At 41.6% G+C, this 16401-nt stretch overlaps 1 protein-coding gene across 3 annotated transcripts in view; it reads left to right on the top strand.

Moving 5' to 3' along the window:
* Window positions 1-16401, top strand: part of CFAP61 (cilia and flagella associated protein 61) — a 439348-nt gene that overhangs the window by 162616 nt on the left and 260331 nt on the right. For all 3 annotated transcript variants that reach the window (XM_073557422.1, XM_073557421.1, XM_073557423.1), the window contains exon 17: window positions 3567-3701. In XM_073557422.1, coding sequence (XP_073413523.1) covers window positions 3567-3701 — 135 coding nt within the window. The remainder of the gene's footprint in view (window positions 1-3566; window positions 3702-16401) is intronic.

Raw genomic sequence — 16401 nt, 5'->3', positions numbered from 1 at the left:
CTGAATTCACAGCAGAGTGAACCCAAAATGGCGGCGGCGGCTTTTATAGTGCATCATGACATCATTACAGCAGCCAGTCACAGCCATGCCATTAGTTAACATGCCTACATGCCTAACAGGATGTGCCCACACTTCTTAGGATTCCTCATTGGCTGAATCAAATCAAACTGACTCATAGCATTATGTGAACTGATTCCGGTATTCGATATGCTAAAAGTATCGAAACTCAGTATCGGAATTCTGATACCGCGAATATCGGCCGATACCCGATATTTGCAGTATCGGAATGCTCAACACTAGTCACCACTATTTCCTAATAGATTGTAGCCTTGCAAGCAGGGCCCTCACTCCTCTTAGTTTTTGTTGACATGTCCTCTCTGAATTATAAACTGTGTGGAATATGTCGGTATTCTAGAATTAAACATTATTATTATTATTAGAACATGCAGACTCCATACAGACATTGTCCTTGGTTGGGTTGAAATTGGGTCACTGGTGCTTCCATGTAACAGTGATAACTACTGCGCCATTGTGCTGCTTTTTTGTCCAGGATCAGAGTAACAGGCCTCCTTTTTATTCCAGAATCAGAACCACTGTTGTCAATGGCTGTGTCTGGTATTGCAGCTCATCCCTATCCATGTACAAGAATAGTGCAGTTCTTGGCAAAATCGGATCCTATATTTTTTTATCATAGACAAATCAATTAAGTGAACCCAGAGAAATAGTGAGAAAAAATAAACTTACAGCAAACTGTGCCTGTGCTGGTGTAAATTATGGATACCTGCTAAGCAACATGGCAAGCAAACAGTGTGGGATTTACCTTATACATCAGTACTATAATGACAAGCGAGTTTAGTATTCGGGCATTATGGAACATGGACCCACAGCACCGTGGGCAGCGGAGAGCCTGGAGGGGCGTAACTAACTTCCCACTTGATTTTTCACTAGAGCCCCTGATGGTGGGGACTGCCATGGGCCCAGGTGGACTCCATGTGCTACTCTAGGACAGATCCTGGTACAGCATCAGCTGACCCCAAGGGTCAGGACAGTAGAACAGACTAGGAGTCCCAGACAGCCACTAATTGAGACAGGATGGATACTGGAACCGGTACTGACAGCATGGGATTCGGGTACAGATATTGCCAGAGCATTTTCAGGGTTCTGATACCACGGGTGCGATTACACATTAAGGTTCTGGTACGACTGGAGCGGTTTTGAGTTCAGGTACTGGCGGAGCAGTTTCGGGTTCAGGTGCTGTATATACAGGATGGTAACAAGAAAGCAGAATTGATAATGGTACTGTCATGGTCACGTGTGTCAGGACGCAGATGATACCGCAAGGCGGACCCATAACACACGTGACCCTGGATACACCGCCTCCAGTGGGGCGCATTTAAATAATAAAACGTGCAGGTGGATACGCCGCCTCCACCTGGCGAATTTAGGTATTACACGTTATACATACAATAATCAAATAATAAAGGGGGAACCTGGGAAACTTTAACAATGGTGGGCCCTGCGATAGGGAATGGGGACATGGAGACCTCCTAAGCTCCCCTGAGCCAGTGTCCCTGCACTCCTTACATTCCCTAAACAGGCTCCGCACCTGTTGCCGCACGCGTACCTTAACGCCCTTGCTCACCCTGACCCTAAACCCTCACTAGGGAATGGGTCGGTGCGGAGACTAATCCCACCACTGCACTAATAACACACATGAGGAAAGAGACAATACAGGGGAAACACCACTTAGCTTTGCTCTGCTGCGTGCGCTCCCAGCAACAGAGCCCACCACCTGCGTGCGTCTTCTCCTCCACCCGGATCCATCACCATAACAGGATCCTTCACCTTAGTGCAGCCTTGGAGCAGAGTCCACCACCAGTTGCAGCTGCTTAGCACCAGAGTCCCAAGGATGAGTTCAGCTTCTGCCACGAAGTCAAGCATGCTTGAGTCCAGCTCAGCGGCCAAGTCCCACATGGTGAGTGCCACTCTCCATAGTCGCCACTCCACCAGCCCATGCAGACACTTCCCACTGACACCATCACTGCGACTCCACCACGCCATTCCAGCCCTTCGTCCAGACACCATAGCTGAAACACGTCCCCCCTGGCTAAGCTGCGCAGGACTCCTCACCAGCTCCATCCTTCCTCCAGGCTCTCCAACTCAAAGTGAACACAAACTCACAATATCACAGGCCGTGAGTGAACACCCTGAGCACACCTTTATAGGGTGTCACACCTGATCTATAATTAAGTGAACATTAACCTAAACCTAAGGTGCGATACCACTCCCCACCACCGGGCAACTTAGAATGAACGACACCACGTGATAACTCTAATGGCCACCGGGGGCAATCACGACACACTTTGGAACCAAAGGAAAAAAAGTTCACTTAATGCATTTAATACCGCCAGATCCAACACTGGATCATGACAGGTACTAGATTAACTAGACTGGTACTGGGATCTGATCACTAGCTGGCAGCTTCCAGGACTGACCTTCTACAATTGTTGCCCAGGCACCTCCCGATAGGTGGAGGTGCCTTAAGTACTAAGTGTCTCCCAGCTGTTTGGCTAGAGACATATAGGATTGAGCGCACTGTCTCTTTATGAGACTGGGAGTGCGCGCGCCGCAGTTGAGACGTGGGAACCGAAGCAGGGGACATGACAAGCGGCCAGGGTGGTGAGTAAGTCGGCATCCCTGCCATGGGGGATGATCAGAGGCATGTAGGGACGCCGGCAGTACACATTATAGTAAATTATAATAACCAAAAGCAGAACAGTAAGGGTACGTGCCCACGATCAGGAATTGCTGCGGTTTTGATGCTGCATATTTATGCAGCGTCAAAGCCGCAGCTGCCAGATGTTACAGCATAGTGGATGGGATTTCTAGAAATGCCATAACCACTATATGTACATGTGCATCTGTGGATCACCAGCAGACACTGACACGCGGCGCGTCTTTGAGGACTGCAACAGAAATGTACCATAATTAATAGAATGTATTGAATGTGGTAAATCTGCATGGTTCAGTGAACACAGAGGAGTCACCTGTATTCAACAGATCACAGCGTTTTGGACGCAGAGAAAATACGCTGAGTCCGAAGCGCTGCTACTTCCGGATTTTGGGCACATAGCCTGATCCTTTCTTTAAGTAACGGGAGAGTCTTATCTTTCTTCGATTAAAGAATTTGTGGCTTCTGAGCACAAGATCCTTGACTAACAAAAAAAGAAAATGGATGGAGGTAAGCTGAGCTAATTTACGATTGGTAGTGAGAGAATGTGCTCCAGGGAAAAATTCTGGTACAGCAAAATGCTATAAACCAAGCCACTTGTTTATCTGTCATTCCCACAGAGATGGTAATGTAATTACTCCCATAATTATCTTCATTAGTGGTGGGTATTATGTGAACTCCTTCCCCGGTTCTAGCACTATGTTTATTTGTTATTATTTTTCCCTAACCCCGGCTTTCAATTTGCCAAGTCCGTTAAGAATTGCGCGTTTGTTAAACATCTGCGAGGACCAGAGTTGGCATTCTCCTCACTAAAATGAAGATGGTTGTCTTTCAGTTTAAGAATCCCTGTGCCCATTCACTGACATCTGCCCTTCATTACATGGTTCCCGTGCGCCTGAGACGACAGATTGTCTATCCTCTGGAAAAGCTTGGCATAAACGCTCCATCAAAGCAAGTCTCCAAGGATCAGGTGGGTAACAGAAGCTACAGCAGGCAACAGGCACCATGCCAGGCTCTACAAGGTTTGGCAGATGGCATGGAATTGCTGTCTTAGTATGAATAGGTTGCTTCTTAATTACACAGATCTGGGTGTTCATACCCTCACAGGATGAGCTGTATCCCAGTGTTTAAATATATGTATCCCGAATGTAGACAGAACTCTCAGTTCAACAATCATATCAGAACCGATGTAACCAAACTATACCTTAGTAAAAGCTCCAAAAAACCTCAAAAATGTAATAAAGAGGACTTTACCAATACTTCTTACACATTACTTTGTTCTATTGCTGTCTCAACAAAAAACATACAGTGATACTTAAGTGCTTAAGTTGATGCGCCCTCTGTATGTATTGCCCTGATGAAGACTCGTTGATGTAGGCGCTGTTCAGATTAACCCCATTGCTTCGTTTGCACAAGAGCCATTTAGAAGCTAATCTCAAATAATAGCGACAGGCCCCTTTTATTTTGATTGAGTCCAAGGGATTTATTTCAGGTTTGTTTTGTCTTCTGGCAAAAATAAAGCTGCCATCTGCAATGGAAATCCCAAGAAACTTGAAAAAAGTAGGTTTGGTGAAACCAGGGTATTATTGGCACTGATTGTGTGTAGGGCCATAGCGCTGGTGGTCTTCACTGAGTGGGTTCTGGGAAGTAACTGTCCCCAGGGGCCTGCGGGTCTGTTTAGATACAAAGACTTGGCACACAAACTGTGATTTCCAGTGAAAGATGATTTTTAATATACAGTACATACAGTAGACGTTTCGGTCACATTGGCCTTCATCACAGTACTAGGTATTGTACTGTTTGTTGTTTACACAATACTCTGATACAGAGCCAAGAGATTTAGAATCCCCCCGGAATAGAGACTTAGGACACAATAGTGCAGGGTCGGTCCGGTGAGTGTGCTGAGTATGGGGCAATGACGCGTTGAGGCTACTGATTCGCGGTGGATGCCGCGTCCTTGCCCCATACTCAGCACACTCACCGGACCGACCCTGCACTATTGTGTTCTAAGTCCCTATTCCGGGGGGGGGGTTGTAAATCTCTTGGCTCTGTATCAGAGTATTGTGTAAACAACAAACAGTACAATACCTAGTACTGTGATGAAGGTCAATGTGACCGAAACGTCTACTGTATGTACTGTATATTAAAAATCATCTTTCACTGGAAATCACAGTTTGTGTGTGCCAAGTCTTTGTATCTGTGTGATTACGGATTAGGATCCTACTTGTTGCATCACCACTTTATAGCTGTGCTAACAGTCCTGATGACAATTGCAGGTCTGTTTAGACCTCAAGCCGTAAAAGCCACCAAGAGACTCACTGTAAATCTGTGGTTTATGCCACATGAGAGTAAATGTAGCAAAGGAATAGAAAATCAATCAATAGTCTCATTGTTATAAGTCTATTCTATGATCACTTACCGTATTTCTAAAGCTGGGCATACACTTGAGATCGCTGTCAACTGAAAGAGTTATCAGCCAACAGCTATTCTTCCCCACTCTTCATACACATGCACAATCAGCTTGGATGAGTGTGCATATGTTCTAACTGGGAAAAAGGAGTAAGGTCCTGGCATACACCTCTAGTGGCAGCGCAACTCTCCTAAGAACAAAAAGATTGGTCATGTTGAAATCCAACATGCCTGACTTTTTTTTCCCTAACATATGCTTTTGGAAAGTTGTGGAAACCACCATGCAAATTAAATGATTGTTTATTCCGGTTAAAATTGCCAAGTTTGTGCAACATTCATCTAAAGTGTATGTTAAGGGCAATTTCTCGAGGCTCACTTTTTGCCCTTAAGCTTGAAATTGTCAAAACTTTACAATGTCTATAAAATGATGAGTAACTTGATTGAGTTCCATGAATCTTAATTTGCTGTTTATGTCTTAAACTAAAATCATTTTTTTTTCTATTACTTGACATTAGGGCATTGTGGGAGCTCAGATTACAGGTTTTAAGCGAAAACTAAGCTGTGGGGGGTCACATATCTGACAGCAGCACACACTTACATGGCTGCAGGTTTTCAGATCATCCAGTGTATACACAATGGGAAGCGTTCTAGTGCACTCTCTGAATCATTTTATTTTAGAGGGTTTGTCCACAACTAAGATATCGATGATGTTTTCTTAGAATAGTTAATCAATATCAGATTAGTGGGGGCCCGACAATCCTATGATCATCTCTTACCAGCTCCAGCAGTGGACAGACATAATCAGTGTATGAAGAGGAACATAACCGCTCTATATTTTGTGATTTACAATACATTTTTTCTGTAAGGTTAGACATTGTTTAGTGGCCGCTCCGGGTACAGCAGCTCATCTTGTCTCCGTACTGCGATTATATCTTAATTGTGAGGGTGCTAGGTGTTCATTCTCAAGCCATCCTTCCGCGACCTGCCTGCCAGTCACCATTTGCTTTCGAGTGTACCCACATTAACAAAGTTACACAGTGGCACGGTGGCTCAGTGGTTAGCACTGCAGCCTTGCAGCGCTGGGGTCCTGGGTTCAAATCCCACCAAGGACAACATCTGCAAGGAGTTTGTATGTTCTACCCGTGTTTGCGTGGGTTTCCTCTGGGTTTTCTGGTTTCCTCCCACACTCCAAAGACATACTGATAGGGAATCTAGATTGTGAGCCCCAATGGGGACAGTGCTGCAGAATAGGACAGTGCTATATAAGCAAAGCGTAATAATAGTAACTGTTTCTGCAGACCTATATGTTTTAATAATGCTTATTATTACATCAGCCAGCTGCTCTTGTACATGATGAGATATTCTATATTCCCCACGCAGTTGTCTTTAACAAGATGTTGTTTGCAATTTCAGTGTAAGTTAAAATGCTCGTGGTAGCTTCATTGTCTTATGGCATCAGCAAAGTGATGAGCCCGGGGGTATTCTAGTCTGTTCCCCTTAATCCCAAACTATATTTGCAGTCATTTATTTTTTTCTTTTTGAAGTAATGGAATCCTTGTTTGGAAAAGAAATCATCAATTTTCAGCCTGTTTACTTCTCCGCTCTCCTCACCATCTGCCTGTGTGCTGCAATCCATCTGCTCATAGTAATTATGTAATTATTGATACAAGAGAAGAATAGGTGAAATCATCATTTAGAATAAGTGACCTGTTTTGACGGCTTATATTTTTTTTCTGTCCTCCTGTTTTATTTTTCACATGGATGAAGCAGGCACGAACAGAATCAAACAGTACGTTATATTAATAGACTACTATGTTACTGATAAATATTGATATATGAAGACAAGGACACCAGTAGACGGCTCTGTAGACTAAATGTATCATCAGATGTATTCAGAAATCCAAGGAATGATGTCATGAATCCATAGAGCGCATTCCTTGCTACCACTTGTGTGGTTATTCTAGGATGTGATCTACAGTATATACACAACTTCTTCAGCTTTATCAAGGTTGGGATCTTCCTACAGTTTGTTTTTCTCAGGTTTAGTTGTGAAAGCTAGGAAACCTAGGTATCTGCTATTATATACTAACTGACCTCGTAAATTCAATCCCTTTCATCACTATAGCTACCAAAGCTGACAAGACATAGCTCTATCTGATACCACAAAAGAGCATCTCCACATGAAAAATAACATTTAATGGGGATTTCCTATCTCATAAAGAATGGGCGTAACGCTTGGATAAGCCATTACTTTATAATGGGTGGGGACCCGACCTCTGGTTCACCTACTGGGACCGAAAATGATGTGAATTCAGTGCCGGTAAAGAGAAGTACCACATTCTAATTTTTCTCTGCTCCAGAGCTGTCCTTCCTGGTGAAACCATGTTAGATGTAAAGGGATTATCCTGCGATCATTTATTATCTATTCTCTGGATTAGTGATCACTTATACAGTTGTGTGAAAAAGTGTTTGCCCCTTCCTGATTTCCTATTCTTTTGCATGTTTGTCACACTTACATGCTTCAGATCACCAAGCAAATTTAAATATTAGACAACGATAACACAAGTGATCACGCAGTTTTAAAATGAAGGTTATTATTAAGGGAAAAAGAAATCCAAACCTACAAGGCCCTGTGTGAAAAAGTGATTGCTCCCTAAACCTAAAAACTGGTTGGGCCACCTTTAGCAGCAACAACTGCAATAAAGCGTTTGCGATAACTGACAATGAGTCTTTTACGACGTTCTGAAGGAATTTTGGCCATCTCATCTAAGCAGAATTTTTAATTCAGCCACATTGAAGGGTTTCCGAGCATGAACCGCCTTTTTAAGGTCATACCACAGCATCTCAATCGGATTAAGGTCAGGACTTTGACTAGGCCTCTCCAAAGTCTTAATTTTGTTTTTCTTAAGCCATTCAGAGGTGGACTTGCTGAGGTGTTTTGGATCATTGTCCTTTGGCATAACCCAAGTGCGCTTCAGTTTGAGGTCACAAACAGATGGCCGGACATTCTCCTTCAGTATTTTTTGGAAGAAAGGAGAATTCATGGTTCCATTTACCACATCAAGTCTTTCTAGTCCTGAAGCAGCAAAACAGCCCCAGACCATCACACTACCACCACTATATTTTACTGTTGGTCTGATGTTCCTTTTCTGAAATGCTGTGTTACTTCTGTGCGAGATGTAATGGGACATACACATTCTAAAAAGTTCAACTTTTGTCTCGTCAGTTCACAGAGTATTCTCCCAAAAGTCTTGGGGATCACCAATATGTTTTCTGTCAAAGAAGACTAGCCTTTATGTTCTTATTTCTCAGCAGTGGTTTTTGTTTTGTTATTCTGCCATGCAGGACACTTTTGCCCAGTCTCTTTCTTATAGGGGAATACTGACCTTAACTGAGGCAAATAAGGCCTGTAGTTCTTTGGATGTTGTTGTGGGGTTATTTGTGACCTCTTGTATGAGTCGTCACTGTGCTCTTGGGGTAATTTTGGTTGGCCAGCTACTCTTAGGAAGGTTCACCTCTGTTATTTTCACCATTTTTAGATAATGGCCCTCAATGTGGTTTGCTGGAGTCCCAAAGCTTTAGAAATGGCTTTATAACCTTTTCCAGACTGATAGATCTCAAATACTTTGCTTCTCATTTGTTCTAGAATTTCTTTGGATCGCGGCATGATGTCTAGCTTTTGAGAATCTTTTGGTCTACTTTACTTTGTCAGGCAGATCCTATTTAAGTGATTTCTTGATTGAGAGCAGGTATGGTGTATGGTAGTAATCAGGCTCAGGTGTGGCTATGGAATTTGAACTTAGGTTCCCATAGACATGATAAACCACAACTAATTTATGTTTTAAATGTTTGGGGGGCAATCACTTTTTCACACAGAGCCCTGTAGGTTTGGATTTCTTTTTCTCTTAATAATAAAGACTTTCATTTAAAAACTGCATTTTGTGTATAATTGTGTTATCTTTGTCTAGTGTTTAAATTTGGTGATCTGAAACATTTGCATGTGACAAACATGCAAAAGAGCAGGAAATCCGGAAGGGGGAAAACACTTTTTCACACAACTTTAGATCGGTAGGTAGCTGACTGCGAGGACCCGTATTGATTGGCAGAATTGGGCACATTTATCCATGTTAGAATGAAGCGGCAGTGCACATTTTCGACTGCTTTTCCATTCATTCTCTATGGGACTCGTCAGCCCAATAGGGATGACTGGATTGTCAATTGGGCATGTGTATGGCTGATCCGATCTATCAAGAATACATTAGATGTGCCCCGTTGGAGATAAATCGAGAATACTTAGCGTAAAAGTTGGCCAATTCATGTATACCCAGCAGCCACAATAATGCGATTCTCGTTGCTGGGAACATATCTAATGTGAATCCTCTCCTAGGCTGAAACCTACATTTATGTGGGCAGATAGGATCCTGCTATGATTAGAACTGCCAGAGGCTGATGGGTGGAGTGCTCAATCAGAGAACCTGCATATACAAATAACAAAAAATTGACCATCACTTCCAAACAGAAGACAGGTGTGAACAGCTGCTTACTAAGAGTAGCCATCTTCATATATAACCAACAAATAAAGTAGCACTCTGTAATGCTATAGCATGAAAACATTAAATATATGACATTGGAATTGCATTACTGTTCTAGAAAATATGAAAAATCGAGAATACTTAGTGCATAAATTGGCCAATTCATGTATATCCAGCACATGCGATAAGGTGATTCTCTTTGCTGGGAACCTATCTAATGTGAAACCATGAAAAACAAGACAAAAATAAACTGAAAAGGGCTTAAAGTTTTTATGCCTTTTACTGTGCACTTTACTAACTAAACAGCAGTTACCTTGAGTTTTCCTATGAGCAATGAACATGGAGACATCAGGTCAAGTGGCCTGTCAGTGTCATTAGTCAGTGGAGTTCACAATCTGCAGCCTCCAATGATAGATATGGAAAATAATACTTGTATAGAGCAGAGCTTGTTCTTAACCATTTCAGCACCTCAAGGACACCATGCATTATGGGGTGGATTTATTGAATAAGTTTTTGGAGAATGCACTCACCAATTAGCATTTTTTTTTGTCAGAAGTTTTTCACAACTTCAAGCAGTTTTTTATCAGAAAACTTTGCCCAATTGCAGGCTTTTGTGTATCTTTATTTTAATTGTATCATATATGATAAAACGCACTCTAGTTGGTGGGATTAGTCTATACATGAGTTAAAATATAAGGAATACCACAGAAAAGTACTGTACCACATCTTTTGGTTCTCCCAGTGGTGGGATAACTAAAATTTTATGTACCTTAGAGCAAAATTTAGCCCACACCCCTTCTTTGTACTTTACCACAGATTGTTCTGCAAATTCACTACAGATTTGATCACAAATTGGAGTTTTACCAGTTATTGCCTTGGTTTTGAATTACAATTTTGGGCCACTTAAATTCTCTATTTCAGACATATTTTCTGCTAGATGTGAACCCTGCCTAAGAAGCTTTCAAAGAATTGATTTATGCCCTTTTCTCTTAAATATAAGGGACCTTTTTGGATCTATGCAACACTTTCCAAAATCCTTTTGATTGAAGGGAACCTGTCACCAGTTTTGTCATATAACAACTAATAACAATTATAACAACTAAAACTATCACCTTATTCAGCGCCTGTGCTGCTGTCCATAAATGCTTATATATCCCCATGACTCCCCCTGTATACTCCCCAAAAACCTTTCTAAGTTCTCCCGCTCTGTATGGAAATTGGGTCGGTCCGGTCCGATGGGCGTGGTTTCGTGCCTCTCCATCTCTCCCACCGGGTGCCGCTCGCCATCCTACTTTTTTAATTGACATTGATGATGCTTCCATTATCCACATTGCCAGGCAAAATCTTGCGCCCGCCCACAGAACTCGTGGCTCACGCCTGCGCCTATGCTTTACCCTACTGCAGGCAGAGCCGGAAACATAAGTGCGCATGCGCCTAAAATAGGGCAAAGCATAGTGCACGGGCGTGAGCAGCGATTTCTGTGCTAAGGCGCAAGATTTTGCCCGGCAGTGTGGATGATGGCGGCGTCATCCACGTCAATTAAAGAAGGAGGAGGGCGAGCTGCAGCCAGGGTCGGGATGAATAGGCCCGAAAGCACGCCCATCAGTCTGGAATGATCCAATTTCCATAAAGCATGGGAGAACTTATAAGGTTTTTGGGTGGTATACAGGTGGAATCAGGGGGTTATATAAGCATTTATGGACTGCAGCACAGGCGCGGAATATGGTCATAGTTTTAGTTGTTATATGACAAAACTGGTGACAGATTCCCTTTAAATATACCTCTTGACCTCTACACTGAAAAAAAGAACCACAATACCACACGCTCTCTTCCCAGTACATGATTTTCCTCACTCTTCTGCAGTGATCCCACAGTCAGCACTGTATGACAGGATAACCATGAGTGCCTGACCGCAGCAGACATAGTTTATGCTTGGATGTGACGGTCAGTTTTTTGAAATTTGTATTCATTAACCTTCTGACTGAGCACTCCACCTCTTAGCCCCAGGCGTTTTTAATCACACCAGGGCCACCACTCCTCCACAGAGATATAGATTTCAGTCTAAGGAGAGGATTTACATAGGTTCCCATACAGATGAAGACTTTAGTCTAAGTGAAGATTGGCATTAGGTTAGGGTCCTGGAATACGAGAAATTCCTTACCTTGGCTTCCAGGTACACATAAAATGGCCATTCTATGCACTAAGCTTTCTCAAATTTTCATATTTCTAATGCAGTAATACAATTCATTTTTCATATTTCATGTTTGCATGCTATGGCGCTACAGTGTGCTTCCTTTTATGTTTGACCGCAGCAGACAGGCACCGGCAGTCAAATAAGGGCTTGGACACTCACCATCATCATATGTAGGGCCGTGCAGGACTCTATACTGTGCACAAAGGTGCCCTGATGGCTACATTCTCTGCATTTACGATTGTTACGACCCTGCCTCCTCAGTCATTGTCAAAATCAATGGGATTTTATTGGATGCCCTAAAGATCTTGGTTGTCTACAAGCCAAACTAAGATCCATGTAGGAATCCACGGTTCAAAATAAAGTGCCAGTATGTGTCTTGTGATGCTTTCTATCAATTTATCAAGCTTTTTGGGGCTCAGTTTAGCACAGGAGTGTGTAAAATGACAAGCGGTAGCGCTTAGCGCTGTCTATAGCACGTGTGCACCCCACCGTGTTTGTTTCATTGGGAAGACGACACGACAGGTTCTCTTCAGGGCATTGCCATAAACTGAAAAACCTTTTCTATTGTAGTACTATGTGCTAATCATTGTAACACACAACAGAATACTTCAACTGCAGAGCCTTTTTAATTGTGATCAGAGACGTCTGGCGCTCATCTACTTATTTTGCAGTTCCATTTTATCCTCATTAAGTCCTCGTGCTGTCCTTTATTGGAGAAATGCAGCCCTTTCTTCTTCTGTATTCAGATCGCTACTTGTTAACTAGTCTGAGACAGCTGAAAAGACGGTCTTGTTCTTTCTACACAATGATTATTCAGCCTTTCCGCAAATGCCATTAACACCTGTACGCTGCTGACATCTTTCTTTCAAGACAAGGTAGGTCATCTTCCTTTTAATTTCACAAATGTGCAGAAGTGACAAACATTGGGGACATTCCTGCTAACAATGCCATCTGCTGCCTGCCAAGATTGGGCAATAGTCAAGCTCTCAAATAAGATGTAATGGGGAAAAACACACAAAACCTGCTGACTTTTACTCTAAGGAAATTCGCCTCCAGCCAGCACTTTACATGTAATGTGTTTACACTGGAGATCTATGCCATGAATTGACTGGTTTAACTTGGTAAAAGACCCTAGATCTTAGTACAAGCATTCAGCTCTTTAATCAGTAACATGGCCCCATGTCTGGTATGTTTATAGGCGACTGATCGTAGATGTTAACAGTCTACATTGGGAAAAAATTAAAAAGGAATGTACTATTAAAAATATAGACAAGATGGAGTATTCATATTTACAGCTCTGGAAAAAATTAAAAGACCACTGCACAGTTTTATAAAAATTAGCTTCACTACATGTGTGACATCCATTCCATTCCAGTGTCAGTTGAATTCCAACCAGAGTACACCTCATTCTACTTAATGTGCTTATGATTAGGCGATCATCTGAACCAAATCTTATTTAATGAAGGAAAGTATAAAAATCCCTGCTGTGGTGTTCACAATCCTCTTGCAATAGGACAAGTTGGATGGCAAAACACATGCTAGTAATATCCAAACAGTAATAGGAATGAAAAAATAACGTTTAACCATGCCAAAGGAGTTGAAAAGAAAAGTCTTGTGTGAAGAAAAGAAGGGCTCAATTCTGGCTTTACTAGCAGAGGGATACAGTGATTGTCATGTTGCCTCCATCCTTAAAATTTTTAAGATGGCAGTCCATTACAACAAGGTCAAGCAGCAGACATTGAGGACAACAAAACTCTAGACCAGCAGAGGGAGAAAACAACTGTCCACTGACCAGGATGACCGTCATCTTATTCGAATGTCACTCAGCAAGCGCAGGATGACATCAAGTGACCTACAAAAGGAATGGCAACTGGCAGCTGGGGTGAAGTGCATGGCAAGAACAGTTCATAGCAGGCTCCTAGAGGCAGAGCTCAAGTCATGTAAAGCTAGAAAAAAAACTTTCATCAATGAGAAGCAAAGGTGAGCCAGGCTGAAGTTTGTCAAAGACCATAAGGATTGGACCATAGAGGACTGGAATAAAGTAATCTTCTCTGATGAGTCCCAACTCCTGGTCGTCTAATGGTTAGGCGGAGACCTGGAGAGGCGTACAAGTCACAGTGTCTTGCACCCATTGTGAAATTTGGTGGAGGATCAGTGATGATCTGGGGATGCTTCAGCAAGGCTGGAATTGGGCAGGTTAATCTTTGTGAAGGATGTATAAATCAAGCCGCATACAAGGTTATCCTGGAAAAACAGTTGATTTCTTCTGCTCAGGCAATGTTCCCCAACTCTGAGGACTGTTTTTTTTCCAGCAGGACAATGCGCCATGCCACACAGCTAGGTCAATAAATGTGTGGATAAGGGACCACCACATCAAATCCCTGTCATGGCCAACCCATCTCCATACCTGAAGCCCATTGAAAACATATGGAACGTAATCAAGAGAAAGATGGATAGTCACAAGCCACCAAAAAAAGAAGAGCTGCTTAAATTTTTGTACCAGGAGTGGCATAAGGTCACCGAAAAGCAGTGTGAAAGACTGGTGGTAAGCATGCCAAGACACATGAAAGCTGTGATTAAAAATCATGGTTATTCCACAAAATACTGATTTCTGAACTCATCCCGAGTTAAAACATTAGTATTGTTGTTTCTACATGATTATGAACTTGTTTTCTTAGCATTATTTGAGGTCTACAAGCACTGCTTTTTTTTGCTATTTTGACCATTTCTCATTTTCTGAAAATAAATACAAAATTTAGTGCTTGGAAATTCAGAGACATGTTGTCAGTAGTTTATAGAATAAAAGAGCAATTTACATTTTACTTAAAAATATACCTATAAAGAGAAAAATCAGACAAACTGAAAATTTTGCAGTGGTCTCTTAATTTTTGCCAGAGCTATACATACACATACACTATGGGTGGGCCAATTCATCATTTGCATGATTTTTTAAGTCACTTTTCTTTCTTTATCTTGTACTATTTGCTGACTGTTTTTGCACCAAATTCATCCACCTGGCGCATGTGGTTTATGAATTTTGCATAGATTTAAAAACAGTCTTTTTTTCTATCTTTAATGGTTTTTGATATGTTGCAAAAAAGTCATGTGTTTTGAAAGATGTCGTAAAAATTGCGTAAAAATGTATGACTTTCATTAAATCAGTCCAGAGTAGGACTAGTGTATATTTGCTATAAATTTTGCAACTTTTTGAAAAGTCGAAAGTGATGACTCAGGCGAATCCATCTGGATCCCTTAAACTCTGCCACACTGGTGAACATTTGTTATTGCCGCCTCCGTAACGACCCAAACTAAAACTGTACCATAACCCATACGATAAATGCCATTGAAAAATTAAAAAAAAACAACAAAAATATTCATAAAAATTCTGAAAAGATTGTATAGTGATAACATATGGTATCCATAAAAATTTAATCTCGTCTTGCAAAGAATGTGGACCATCAAATTATATTTTTTTCTATGTGCTGCGGCCCATGTACCGAGCCAAAGTTGAGACCCCAGATCTAAATAGTCAACACAAGGAAAATGTTAATGTAAAGGAAAATGTTTGACTGGTAGCGTAAGCTGGTGCTTCTGTATCCTGAGCAAGCAGGCATTTATATGCTTTTATACAAGGTGGTTTTCTGGTTTATGAAATCCATTATCAAATCCCCCTGTAGGACTTTCTAAGTTCATATATGGATTCTCCTGTTCAGGTCCTCATCTATTATCGGAGATTGGCTGTAAAAGACGCATCTCGCTCTTTAAGATCTGGCATGTCTGTGCGTTACGTGTACAGCACTTTAAATCTAACGTTAACTGTGTAGTGCTAAGTTTTCTATTGTAGTGTTATAGGGAAATTCAACGCTTGCTTCCAGGTTCCTCCAGATAATAGCCGGGTCACAGAATACAGTGGGTAGGTAGCCAACAGTAATGTCACCTGCATGCAACGCTCCCCGACAAGCAGTCAGATGAACAACAGCACAAGACAAATTACATTGTGTCATTTATTTAGCATTGTCATTATTTATTTAAAAATACAAACACAGTGAGTAAAAAATGAAGTACACCCCATGAATCAATAGTTTATAGATCCATCATTAGCAGCAAAAACTTCATTCTGGAGAAATTTTGCCCTACGGCTTTTTACAATGTTGCTTACGTTCATTGGGGTTTGTGGGCATTGGTTTTTACATAGCCCTCCTAATGCCACATCTTTTTGATTAGAATTCCCATAATCCTAATTTTAGCAGGCAAAAGACACTTCAAAGAAACATAATCAACATGATCTGTTATGGTAGGTTGCCATATAGATAAAGAAGTGATATGAAATGAAAGTGTGAATTAAAATGTTTATCTTTATTAGATAACAATATTTAAAAACAAACTGAAAAGACAGGGCAAAAAGAGGCCTCCGAAAATTGGGGGAAAAAGTTACCAGCAGCAGAATGGTAAGAAAGTGCACAGTGAAAATATAAAGCAAGCACCATCAAGACAAGAGATCATGGTAGGAGAACCTGATAGAAAAATCCCCTACT

This window comes from Dendrobates tinctorius, unplaced genomic scaffold, assembly GCF_039654945.1.
Source record: "Dendrobates tinctorius isolate UK_male_01 unplaced genomic scaffold, ASM3965494v1 ptg000250l, whole genome shotgun sequence".
Taxonomy (NCBI): domain Eukaryota; kingdom Metazoa; phylum Chordata; class Amphibia; order Anura; family Dendrobatidae; genus Dendrobates; species Dendrobates tinctorius.
The sequence above is the reverse complement of the archived record's forward strand: the minus strand, read 5'-3'. Positions and strand labels throughout refer to the sequence as shown.